General features: G+C 60.1%; 1 protein-coding gene across 1 annotated transcript in view; it reads left to right on the forward strand.

Annotated features, from left to right (window-relative positions):
* Positions 1–12,646, forward strand: part of PRDM15 (PR/SET domain 15) — a 68,043-nt gene that overhangs the window by 30,568 nt on the left and 24,829 nt on the right. The window contains 8 exon segments of the mRNA XM_053903050.1: positions 1,857–1,958; positions 3,221–3,445; positions 5,129–5,258; positions 6,591–6,772; positions 6,909–7,003; positions 7,519–7,542; positions 7,544–7,601; positions 10,475–10,648. Of these exon segments, the coding sequence (XP_053759025.1) occupies positions 1,857–1,958; positions 3,221–3,445; positions 5,129–5,258; positions 6,591–6,772; positions 6,909–7,003; positions 7,519–7,542; positions 7,544–7,601; positions 10,475–10,648 (990 nt within the window).

The raw sequence follows: 12,646 nt of genomic DNA on the forward strand, positions 1-12,646 counted from the left end.
CTATGCCCAGCACAGAGCTGGACGCAGGGCTTGAACCCATGAACCGAGAGAGCATGACCTGAGCCGAGATCGAGAGTGGGACACCTAACGGGCCGAGGCCCCAGGCGCCCCCCGCCCAGCCCCTCTCAAGCGTTTTCTCTATCGCTCGTCTGTGGCATATTCGTGGTATTTGTGGCCGTGAGGTGTCGCTGTTGCCTCGATGTTTCTTTTTTGTTGGATATTTAAGTGATGGGCAATCAAGAGCTGCCTTCTGATTGTTGGCTGATTTTTGTTCTTAAAAATTGTGATCTTTTAGGGAGAGTTTTTGGAAATCGAGTTCTTCCCCAGACGAGGGGACAGCGGCCGTGACTCGTTCTCCTAGTTAGTCCTGTTGACTATCAGCCAGGCATGTTCTCGTGTCAGGTTCATTTGAATCCCCATCACGGGGGTGGGGACCGTCCCACTGGGGATGGCGGCTCGCTGGGGCCAGAAGAAAGGGCCTCGACTCCGGGTGCCCTTCCAGCTGACCCCTCGGCGTCCCTTCCCGAAGCCACCACATACCCCTGTCTCCTTCGCCTCCGAAGAGCCGCGTGTGTTTGGGAGGGTGAGCAAGGAGCGGGAATTCAGCTCTGGCGCCCGTTCATTCGCGGTCTCGTCCTGCCCGTCTTCACTCGGGGGACTCACAGGCAGGAGGGAGAACAGAGGGGGCTGGCTGGCCCATCCCCACCCTGCTGCCCCAGGGTCCGCCCTGGGGAGCTCGGGCCGTTTCAGCGTAACATTTTCCCTCCTTGTTACTTTAGGAGGACGCGCAGAATACACACCAGCGGTTGTAGCAGTGGCCTGCTGCGGTCTTTCGCTTTCGTTCTTCTTTGCAAGCTTGTTGCACGTTTTTGCTACGGAGAGAGGCGTGGGTTGTCCTGGGGCCGAATGCACGTGCAATGGCAGCTCTGGGTGATTTTTCCCAAGAACCCAGGAGTTTGCTGCACGCGTGGCCCTTGGGGTGACGCGATAGGTCGTGCGGTGCAGTGGCCGAGTGGCGCTGGTGGCGAGGGCTCGTGGCCCCAGACCAGCCTTGGCGGCTGCCCGATGGCACCACGAACGGAGGCTCGCTTAGAGCATCCCCTTCTTTGAGGTCCCACGGGAGCGTCAGTAATGTTTTTAAAAGGAGGCCACAGTTCCCCTCTTCACAGGCAGGGCCTCCCCTGTGGCGTGAACCGTCCCCAGATTTGTTTGGCGTGTGAGGAAGAGGGACCACGGGGGCTGCTCAGTGGCCACCTGCCCTGGGTAGCAGCCGTTGAAATTCTAGTGCAAAGTAAACAAAACTAAACACTCGAATCCACGGGGGCAGCAGCCACACACGGCTGGCACCCCAGACACGCCGCGTTTTCAGAGCCCTGGTGTCATCACAGAAAGTTGTGTTGGCCGACCTCCAGCGGGAGGTGCGGCCACACGGGCCGGGGCCACAGCGACGGCCTGTTTCGGGCTCTGCCGTCTCTCATGGGAGCCAGAAAGAGGTTGAGGAGTTCCGTTTAATCTGCAGGCTGCGTTTTTTTTTTTTTCCCTCGGTCTTGTAAGGGATGCGTGTGCTCCCACCGGTCTGGCTTCTCGGAGGAGGTCCCGCGTCTGTGACCCGTGACGGATCCCTCGTCGGGCCGCTCCGGCCCCCCCTCTCTGTGCTCGGTTTCCTCCCCCGTGAAATGGGCACACCCGTGGGGACCGAAGGCGTCCACGCACGCAGGGCTCCGGGAATGGCAGCTGGAACGCCGAACGCGCCGAGCCGTGGTGGAGGGGGGTGTGCGGACAGGCCCGTCCCCTGCGGCCCTGGGCCCTGGGGGCGCGAGCTGCTGTGGGTCACCCTTGCCCCTGCTCTCTCGAAGCTGCAGGCAGCCCCGGAGGCGGCGCCACGGTGGAGCGGGAGCCCAGCCAGTGGGCGTGCAAGGTGTGTTCTACCACCTTCCTGGAGCTGCAGCTCCTGAACGGTAAGCCCGGCGCGCGCGCCCCGGGGTGGGCGACCACTGTGCTGGCACGTCCACGCCGTCCCTGTGGATAGGTGGCGACGCGCGGCCAGCCGGATGTGAGCGGCCGCGTGGACCCCAGCCGCGTCCCCAGAGCCACACGCGTCAGCCCCCCAGGCCCTCCTCGCGGGGCCTCCTCCGCACCTGCCGTGACATGTAGCCTCGACCTCCCCGCTGCGCGCCCAGGGTCACTTGGGGCCTCTGTGTCATCCAGGCTTTCCAAGTGTCCCCAGCCAGGTGGGCTCATGGCCGCCTAGTTCCGCCGTGTGGCCCAGGTGCCAGGCCCTTCCTGTAGCACGCGTCACGTTACTTTAGCTGTGTTTGCTTGTTAATTTTCTTTCCCTCCCACGACCCAGCTCCTTGGGGGCACTCCCCCGGCACAAGTGGCCCTAAATACGGCACAGGGAAGTGACGACCGCTTTGCGCCGAAGGCCTGTGCTGAGCCCGTTGAGATCACAGCAGGGGGAGTCGCCCCTGGCCCAGCCTTGGGCCCAGGCACCCTCGGCCCCTGGACCGTCCGTCCCCTTGTGCCTGGTGGGCCGCCCCTCCCCGGCCCTGCTGCTGCCCCGCCGTCTGGCCGGCCTGAGCCGTGCTTACCTCCGTGGTTAGACCCTGTCTGTTCTTGAGCTCCGTGGCCACCCCTGCCTGCCTGTTCCCTGTGGTTTCGTCGTTCTCTCTTCTTGGGAGGCCTCGGGGGGCTTTCCTCAGTTGAGAGGAGAGCAAAAGGGTGTTTAAAGACCATTCAGTTTGTCACGCGCGGAATCATTTCCCTTCAGAGGCCGCGTTTTTAAGTAATTGTATTACGAATTCACCATATAAGTTAAAGAACGTGAGTGGGTGTAAAGAGGAAAGGGAACAGGTCTGCCTGGAATGTCACCGTCCAGAGGCAGCCACGTTACCATGTCGGTGCACCCTTGCACAGCACTTGCTTGCACGGGCGTGTGTTCGCATGCCTGTGTGTTCATAAAGCTGTGTGCGTGGGCGCGTGCTGAACTGGCCCTCTTTTTACCACCTAATTTGCTTTTTAAATAGTAGTCCTGTTTGGCGCAGTGAAAATGCTTTTATTTGCAAGAGCAGTGGAAATAGTTAATTGGCCTATAAGAGGACACACGGTCAGCAAATGAAGTTAAAAACAGACAGACAGAACGGGGGGTTGGGGGGGGGAGGAAGTGGGCACGCCGCCGGCTGCCTCAGCGTCCGCGTGCATGTGCTCCCCTCTCCCGCAGAGCATCTACTGGGCCACCTGGAACAAGCCAAAAGCCTTCCCCCGGCCGGCCAGCACGAAGCCGCTCCCGAGAAGGAAGCAGACATGCCCCGGGGGGAGCCTCCTGCAGTGCCCAAGAGTGTCAGTGCCACCAAAGAGCAGAAGAAAAAGCCTCGAAGAGGGAGAAAACCCAAAGCATCAAAACCTGAGCAGCCACTAGACATTATAGAAGGCAAGGAGCCAGCAGGTGAGGGCTAGGCCTAGGAAGGGGAGCCAGCAGGCGGGGGTGGCCCTGGGAGGGGGAGCCAGCAGGCGGGGGTGGCCCTGGGAGGGGGAGCCAGCAGGCGGGGGTGGCCCTGGGAGGGGGAACCAGCAGGCGGGGGTGGCCCTGGGAGGGGGAGCCAGCAGGCGGGGGTGGCCCTGGGAGGGGGAGCCAGCAGGCGGGGGTGGCCCTGGGAGGGGGAGCCAGCAGGCGGGGGTGGCCTTGGGAGGGGGGGCCATCAGGTGGGGGTGGTCCTGAGAGGGGGAACCAGCAGATAGGAAAACTCAGGATAGACAGGCCATACGGAGGGGAACCTGGCCTTTCCCTTTCCCTCTAAATCAGTTCTTTTAGAGCACAATTCCTGTATAAGCATGGTTACCACTGCAAAGTGTGCAGGTTGTGAATGTTGACAAGGGGCCCGCCTGTGTCACGAGTGCCCCGTCAGGACAGAGAACCTTACCATCTCCCAGACTTTCTTCCTTGTCTGCGTGACTTAGCCTTGTCCGTCGTGGGATTTCACGTGAATCCCTCTTTCTGTGCCCAGCGTCTTACATGCGACGTGTGGAGTGAGACGCACCCATGCTGGGTTTCTGGCGTGGGTTCACTGTGTGAAAGCCCGGCCGTCCACTCCCCTGTCGCCTGGGCCTGTGGCCTGCTCCCATTCTCTGTGATGGTATCCCCGGTTGAGTTTGGAGGGACTCTGACCCACTCTCTGGGGTGCGCAGGGCCTGTGCCCCCTCGGTCCTCTCATGACCTCTGCCAGCACGGCCCGGTGCCAGCAGACCCCTGGGGGGTGTCACACGTAAGGACGAGCTGTGACGCTGGGGCTGGGTCCCCTCACTGCCTTCGTGCTGACCGCTGAGAGCTTTCCTTTGCTGTCTGGTAGAGCCCTGGTTTTCTTTCCTGAGAGCCAGAATGAAAAAGAATTCAGAGAGCAGCCTTCACCCAATATGGGCTCACCGTCTTCTGCAGCCAGCTCTCGGTCCGTGTTCTGGTCGGAACTGAGAGATGGGCAGGCGGCTTCAGCTTCCCCTGCGCAGTGTGTCTGTCTCTCCCTAAACAGGTGGAGAAGACGAGAGGGGGAGCTGAGAGCTCTAAGTGGTTCTTTCCCTCATTATTAGTTGCATTAGGAAGACGTGTAGCAGGTAAAGTGGCAGAAGCCACTGTGTTACCTTCCCGTCGTTCATTGTCCGGAGGTTCGGGCCAGGACACCTGTTACCGTAATCATTTGGCCTTTGGCCCTCGTAGAACACGATGGTCCGCTTTTGAACACACTCAGGGTGGCCGGTCTGGTTTTAAAAGTCAAGGTTTCCAAATCTCCGTTAGGACTAAGTAAGTTGAAAGATCCCGTTACGTATCACGATGTTTTGTTTGGGGTTGGTGTGAAAGGGACTGAGATCGCGGCCTAACCGCTCTGCTTTTAGAAAAGATCACAAATTATAACTTCAGTTTCGAGCTGAGAGTAACATTTTGCTCTTTCGAAACCGGTAGCTACGTGGATTCCGCCACGTTGCTAGTCTTCTTTCCTTCCTTCCTCCCGCGTGCGTCTCGCGACGCGTGTCTACGACGTGGGCCTGGCTGCGGTCCGCTCGGGTGCGTTTTCCTGGTTTGGCCGTGTCCCGTCCCCCGCCCCGGCGATGACACGGCTGTCGCGTCCCCTTCACGCAGAGCAAGTGGCGGAGATCGTCACCGAGGTCCCTCCGGATGAGCCAGCGACGGCGGCACCGGACGAGCGGATCATGGAGCTGGTTCTGGGGAAGCTGGCCACCTCCACCGGTGACGCCGCTTCAGTGCCAAAGTGAGTCCTGCTGAGGCTCCCGGGGCGGCCGTGTGGACGGGAGGTGCCCCCGGGCGGGGAGGCGCCCCTCCTGGGGGAAAGAAGCGGGTGTCCTTGGGGAGCGGCAGGATCCTTCCAGAACTCGGGAGCGTGATGCCACGTCCGCTGTGAAGACAGTTAAAAGCGGTTGTGTGTGTGTGTGTGTGGTGAGCTGTACGTCACGGACGGTTGACCATCTGAACCTCTCCTGGGTGCACAGTTCGCTGCCATTAAGTGCACCCGCGCTCTGTGCAGCCTCCAGCCGCGTCCGTCTCTGGAACTTTCCATCCTCCGGGACTGAAACTCTGTCCTCATGGAACGCTAACTCCCCATGTCCCTCTCCCCCCACCCCGGCACCCCCTCCCGTCCCTGTCTCCGTGAAGACGGACGTACCTTGTGTGAGGTCCCGGCCTGGGCGCTGGCATGCGATGCCGGCCCTTTTGTGACGGGCCCGTGGCACTCCGCATGCCGTGCTCGAGGCTCAGCCAGCAGGTGTCAGATTGTCCTTCCATCTCGAGGCTGGCATCCCATCCCGTAGACAGATTCCTCCATCAGTGGGCACCTGGGCTCCTCCCACCTTCGGCTGTTGGGAACAGTGCTGCTGTCACAGAAGTTTCTGTACATTTAACACCTTGTTGTTTCTTTTCTTTTCTTTTTTTCTTTTTTCTTTTCTTTTCTTTTCTTTTCTTCTTTTCTCTTCTTTTCTTTTTGTGAACAAGGAAAATATTTTGTATTCTAGTTGTCATTCCTGGATAAATCTTTGCTCTGACGTGGAATAAGCTGATGCTGATTTCTTTTCGGGCTTTTTTGGAGTGCCTCTTAACGTTCTGACGATGTGCCTGGCCTCGTTTGATCCCGGATCCCGTGCAGACCGGGGCCGGTGTGCTGTCGGAAAGGGGGTCACCTGTTCGTTAACCTCCCTGTCTGACTGCCCAGAGGACTTCTGTGGCTTGCCGTCAGAAAGACGTTTAAGAGGGAGAAGAAATTTTTAAAAATCAGGGTCAGAGAAAGTACAAAACAGAGCAGAGGCCAGGCCAAGCGAGAGAACAGGGATCTTCCCGGGGCATAATCTGAGAGCTTCCTGGTGGCCAGAGTGAAAATGCAGTCAGGAGCATGGCCGTGCTGGACGATCAAGCTGTGTCTCCCGTCCAGATTCCCCTGACGCCGGGGCGGTGCCCGAGTGCCTTCCCTCCTTCCTCGCGGCGAGCTGGGAAGGTTTGGAAGAGCCCTTCCCGAGATGGCTGTGAGCTCGCGCTTCTTCCCCAACGACGCAGTGTGCCCCCTGTCTCACCAGGTGTCTGTCTGACCTGGCAGGTTCCCGCACCATCAGAGCACCACCATCACCCTCAAGAGGAGTCTCATTCTGTCGAGCCGGCACGGCATCCGCAGGAAGCTCGTCAGGCAGCTGGGGGAGCACAGGCGGGTCTACCAGTGCAGCGTCTGCAGCAAGATCTTCCAGAACAGCAGCAACCTCAGCAGGCACGTGCGCTCGCACGGTGAGTCCCCGCGTGACGCCCGCCGGGGGAGAGGTGGCCGTGGACCCGGTTGGGGGGGGGGGGGGGGAGGGGCGGGCGGGCGCAGCCCCGGTAATGCCCGGAGTCGTGAAGTAGCGTTTCGTCGGTTGGCTCCTAGGTGACAAGCTGTTTAAGTGTGAGGAATGTGCCAAGTTGTTCAGCCGCAAGGAGAGTCTGAAGCAGCACGTCTCCTACAAGCACAGCAGGAACGAGGTGCGTGGGGCCCGGGCTCTCGTGCTGGTTGTGGAGGTGCAGCGGGCGATGGGCAGGACGGGCTGCTGGGAAGGAAGACGGGGTCCCCGGGGAGGGGGAGGAGGGGCAGCGGGGTGGGGGGTGGGGGCGGGAGGAGCGGGGGAGGGGCCCCTGGGCTGGCGTTCGCCCTGCGGTACCCGAACGGGGATTCTTCCAGGGCAGTTGGATGGTGAGAGTAAGAGCTTGCTCGTGTTCCTAAATCTTGTAGGAGAGGAGTGGGCAGGGACGTAGAGCAGGACGGTGACGTAGACCGGGGCAGTGACATAGACCAGGGACAGGAACGGGGACCAGGAGGGTGACATAGAGCAGGACGGTGACGTAGAGCAGGCTTACGACAGAGACAGGACGGCAAAGTAGACCAGAGGCGGGGACGGAGACCTTACCCACCGGGACGTCGCGAGAGGCAGGTCGGGGTTGCGTCCTTAGGTGGAGCTGCCCCCTGCCCCTGCCCCTCAACAGCGCGCCCCTGTCGCCAGGTGGACAGTGAGTACCGGTACCAGCTGCGGCACCTGCGAGAAGACGTTCCGCATCGAGAGCGCCCTCGAGTTCCACAACTGCAGGGACAGGTGAGGCGGGCGCCCCCCTCGCGGCGCTTCCCCCCCCCCCCCCCCTCCCCCCCCCGGCTGGACGGAAGCCGGAGCGCTCCGGAACCAGCCGGGGCACTTGCGGCCCCTCCCTCCGTTCGCGGCCCCTTGAAGCGGTCGTTACTGATTCTGAAAGAGCCATGGGTGGAAACGGGTGGAAACGGCCTCTTGGCCTCCGGGAGAGGCTGTGCCTGCCCCCTCCCCCCACCCCCACCCCCAGGCTGTCCCGAGAAAGGTGGGCGGTGGGCCGAGAGGCGCGGGGTGCTCCCGGACCGCGTGAGACATTCCTGGAGGTGTGTGTGGGGGGGGGGGGGTGCGCAACAGCGTCAGGACGGGGGCTCCATCTCACTGGCTGGAAGGCCCTCCCTCCGCTGGCCACCCTCCGTTACCCACCGAGCCTGCCGGCCTCCGGGACCGTGGTGCCGCCGTGCCATTGACCGGTTCTGCTCCGAGCCCGTTCTGTCCGCGGGTCCTGAAAGCGCAGGACTCACTCACTCACTCGTGTGTGTCGCACGCTTGCCCAGGCCTCGAGCCGGGGGGGGGGGCCTCTGCGGGGCCTGGCGCGCGTCTCAGGCCCTGGCTGAGCTCAGGCTCCCACCCAGAAGGGAGTAGACAGAGCACTGGGTGGGTGACAGCGGGGGTGACAGACAGCGGGGGCGTCCCAGCACAGCCGAGAAGGGGGGTGACGGGCGAGTCCCAGCACAGCCGAGAAGGGGGGCCCAGCAGCAGGCGGCCTCAGACGCCTGCTACCTTGGCCTTTGGTTCCGAACCCCTTTCCTGTTGGCCCCTCCGTGCACCCCTTGTACCTGTGGGCTGGTTCTCACGTCCCGTCTCAGACCCTTTAAGCAGCTTTAGGTAAAACCTCCACCGCCTGTCCCGCGGGGCAGCTCCTGCTCCCAGGCATCTGCTGGGTCCCGTCCTGTGCTCGGGCTGGAGCCCTGGCTTGTTTGTCCACGGCGCCCCGTGTGGCCACCTGCTCCTGTGACGGGGCTTTTCCGAGGGCACGCGAGTCTCGTTTTTTCTGAGCTCCACCTGCTCCGCACCGTCCACGGCATGAAGTGGTGGCCCCGGAAGCTTCCAGGCGCACATGCATTCTGAGCTGTGCACCCCAGGAGTGCCCTCAAATCTGGGGCACCCCCCCCCCCCAGCTTTTTTTGACGGATGCAGTGCCTGTCAGGAGCCTAAGCTGCGTTCGTGGCCAGAGTCAGGATGGCGCCCCATGTGGCCACCTGCGGCTCTGCAGGAGTGCGGAGCAATGTCCCCATGCCCTCCGGTGTCTGGTGGGGTAGCCTCAAGACAGGGGGGACAAGTTGGCCTCTTTTTATCTGACCAATGAAACAAAGTAATAAAAGGAGTCAGAACAGCTATCGGTACATGTCAAATAAAGGGCCTGTTAAACCAGGCGTTTCTTTCTTTTCATTATATAGAACTAACCGCAGCAGTGAATTAAGGTGCATCTTCTCTCTATCTCCAAAGTTAGAAGTTTCCGATGGAAACCAAAGAATAACAGGGCACCCGGGTGGCTCAGTCGGTTAGGCGTCCCACTTCGGCTCGGGTCATGATCTCGCGGTCCGTGGGTTCGAGCCCTGCGTCGGGGCCTGGAGCCTGCTTCGGATTCTGTGTCTCCCTCTCTCTCTGCCCCTCCCCTTCTTGCTCGCTCGCTCTGTCTCTCTCAAAAATAAACATTAAAAAAATATTAAGAAAGAAAACCAAGAACAACTTGGAGACTAGCTCATTTGTGTCATAGGTCATTTGCATACCGTCTACTCTTCTCCATCCTTCAAGTTAGGAGAATGTGTCTCCCATAGACCGTTAAACCAAGGAGTTCTACGAATGGGGAGAAGCTTATGGATGTGTGGACCTAGAGAACAGTGTGGGTTCACGTCCAAGCGCCCCACCCCCTGCAGCACAGCTGTCCCAGAAACCCACCATCCCATGTCCCGGTGCACCACGTCCCAAGTAGCAGGCATTTGCTCTTAGTTGCTGCATTTTGTTGAAACATAAATGCAGACTTGGTGGCAGAAAGTGGCCGTTGGGACCAGGCGCCCGTCTGGACTCCTGCACTGGTGACCTGTGTGTGCCCCGGCAGGAAAAGCCACCTGCACTGTGGCAGCCTGGTCCCGGTCAGCTGAGCCGTCGAGAACAGTTAGGAGTGCAGGCACCGGGTGGCACTCGTGACAGAGAAAGCTGACCCCCGGGGACAGTGCTGCGCCTTCTGCGGCTCTCAGACCCCAGGACTCGGGCCACCTGCCTGGGAGGGAGGCTCAGCTGTGCTGCTTAGTCCCAGCCCAGAAGTGGTGTGGGGGTGGGGTGGGGAGTGGGGGGGGGGGGTGTGCCTGCTAAAGAGGCATCTAGAACAAGACAGGACTGCGAGCGGTGGCGGGAATCGGGCATTTGTGTGTGGGGGGTGGGAAGGTGGCAGAGAAGGGCAGGTGACAGGCGGGCTGCAGAGGAGCAGGTGGGGGCTCAGCCTTGGGGCGGGAAGGACGCAGGTTGGGGGTTGGGGCTGCTGTCGGGGTGGGTGGAGGGTGAGGGCCAAGCCAGTGGCGGTTCAGCCCTCTCTACTGCAGAATCACACCCGGATGACCGGAGGCAGGTGGTTGGGGAGGGGAGGGGGCCTGTGGGTGTGGTGGCGGTGACAGAGAGGAGCTGGTGTCTGTCTTCCCCGGCGAGGAGCAGCTGGTTCAGCCCTGGGCTCCCGCAGCGCAGACGATGGCTTTTCGTGGCCGTGTGGCCCTCGTGCGCCTCTGCCTGTCACCGGGGCCTCCTTGCCATTCTCACGGCCGGGATGCCGATCCTGCAGTCGGTGTCATTTACCTAAAAGTTGCCGTGTGTCTGCTTGCTCTCTGGACAGATGACAAGACGTTCCAATGTGAGATGTGTTTCAGATTCTTCTCCACCAACAGTAACCTCTCCAAGCACAAGAAGAAGCATGGGGACAAGAAGTTTGCTTGTGAGGTCTGCAACAAAATGTTCTACCGCAAGGACGTCATGCTCGACCACCAGCGGAGGCACCTGGAAGGTGAGCCTGCCTGCCCTGCCTGTGAGCTCCTGGGACGGGGTGGGGCGGGCGCCTCCCCTGCGCGGTTTGGCCCCGCCCACCGTCGAGTCCTCATCCCCAGGCACAGAGAGGTACCTCGGGGCCTTAACAGTGCTGTGTGTCCGTGGGAACTCTTGGAAACATCCTAAATGTTCTGCGGTGGGGAAGGAGTCTAAAAAAAAAAAAAGAACTGGGTTTTTTTGTTTTTAATTACTTATTTTTGAGAGAGAGAGACAGAGCATGAGCAGGGGAGGGGCACAGAGAGAGAGAGACACACAGAATCAGAAGCAGGCTCCAGGCTCCGAGCTGTCAGCACAGAGCCCGATGCAGGGCTCGAACTCACGGACCGTGAGATCATGACCTGAGCCGAAGTCGGATGCTTAACGGACTGAGCCACCCAGGCGCCCCAAAAAACTGATTCTTTATAGGATTGAATACTCTGCACCTAATAAAGCATTTACTGCTTTCAGTATGACAGAGAGTAAGGGAAAAACAGCATATGAAATTGCGTATGGGGCGTGTTTCCAGTCTTGTGCACGGAGCAAAACGTTCTGGGCAGATGCTGCTGGCTGGGGCCATAGTAGTTTCTCCCTCATTCCTCATCCTCCCTGCGGGCCCCAGATGGCCCAGGCCGTTTGTAGCAGGGGAGCCGGGGGGACTGCTCCTATGTGGTGGGCTCACGGGAAGCCAGGTACAAGAGGAAGACGGATGGCGGGGGGGGTCGGTTCCGGGGTGGGACGGGGAGTGAGAGACGATGGATGTGAGGAGTGGGGTGGCCCCACAGGGCAGGCTCGGAGCCGCGCAGACAGGATCCCCGAGTGGGAAGGCGCAGACAGCAGTCGCGGGGACGCACCCGGGCTGCGGGTGACGCCCAGACTTGGTGTCAGAGCCGGCTCAGGCAGACCCTCTTTAATTTATTTTTTTTAATGTTTTTTGTTTTTGAGACAGAGAGAGAGCATGAACGGGGGAGGGTCAGACGGGGGAGGGTCAGAGAGAGAGGGAGACACAGAATCCGAGGCAGGCTCCGGGCTCTGAGCTGTCAACACAGAGCCCGACTCGGGACTCGAACTCACAAACTGTAAGATCACGATCTGAGCCGAAGTCCGACGCTCAACCGACTGAGCCACCCAGGCACCCCAGACAGACCCTCTTTAAATTGGCTTTCTAGTTGCGATAATGCTGGCTTTTCCTCTAGAAGCCCCTTGTCTCTTGCTGACCAGCCCTCAGTAAGTGACACTGACCAGAGCACCTTTATAAGAAAGTCTGAAAAGAATTGCGGATGAGGTACAGGCTTGCCGAAAAAGAAAGCGGAGTCGCATGGAACTGGAACTGTTCCGCACAAAGACGTGCGTACTCCCGTCATTACGCCTCTTCGAAATAAGACGAGGCACATTCTGTATAATTTTCGCCCTCCACTTTTTGACCTGGCTGTCATTCCTGTGGCTTCAGGAGATCTTTTCCCTCTGGGACCCGTGGGTGGTGCCCTTGGGCCTCTCCAGCCAAATCTGGTGCCCACTTAGTGAGTGGATGGCCCTGGGCAAGCCACTGGGCCTCAGTTTCCTCACCTGTGCAGCAGGGATAGGCTTCCTGCCCGACCCTGTAGGCTGGTGGGTGGCTGAGGCAGACCCTCCCGGTAAAGCCCGTCACTGTCAACGCCGCCCTCAGCGTTCCCTGACAGACAGGTGCCCGGGCTTGATTCTACCGCATTTTACAACTGACGCACCAGTCAGATCGTTTTCCGCAGGAACGAACTAACACATTCGTGGCTTTTCCTTTTTCGTTGGCTCGTCGTCCAGAGCACTGCTTCAGATCTGATGCGTTTTATGCCACTGGGAGCCTTCTGGAGAATGACGTACTCATGTCCAGCTTGCTGGGTGTTCTTAAGTCCACCTCTGCACTCACACCATGGGATGCGGGAAGGTTCCAGAAGGGGTCAGCTGTGTAGAAAGAAACGATGAGAGCGAACTTCTGTCTTTTACT

This window comes from Panthera pardus, unplaced genomic scaffold (assembly GCF_024362965.1).
Source record: "Panthera pardus isolate Hobbes unplaced genomic scaffold, ASM2436296v1 HiC_scaffold_16, whole genome shotgun sequence".
Taxonomy (NCBI): Eukaryota; Metazoa; Chordata; class Mammalia; order Carnivora; family Felidae; genus Panthera; species Panthera pardus.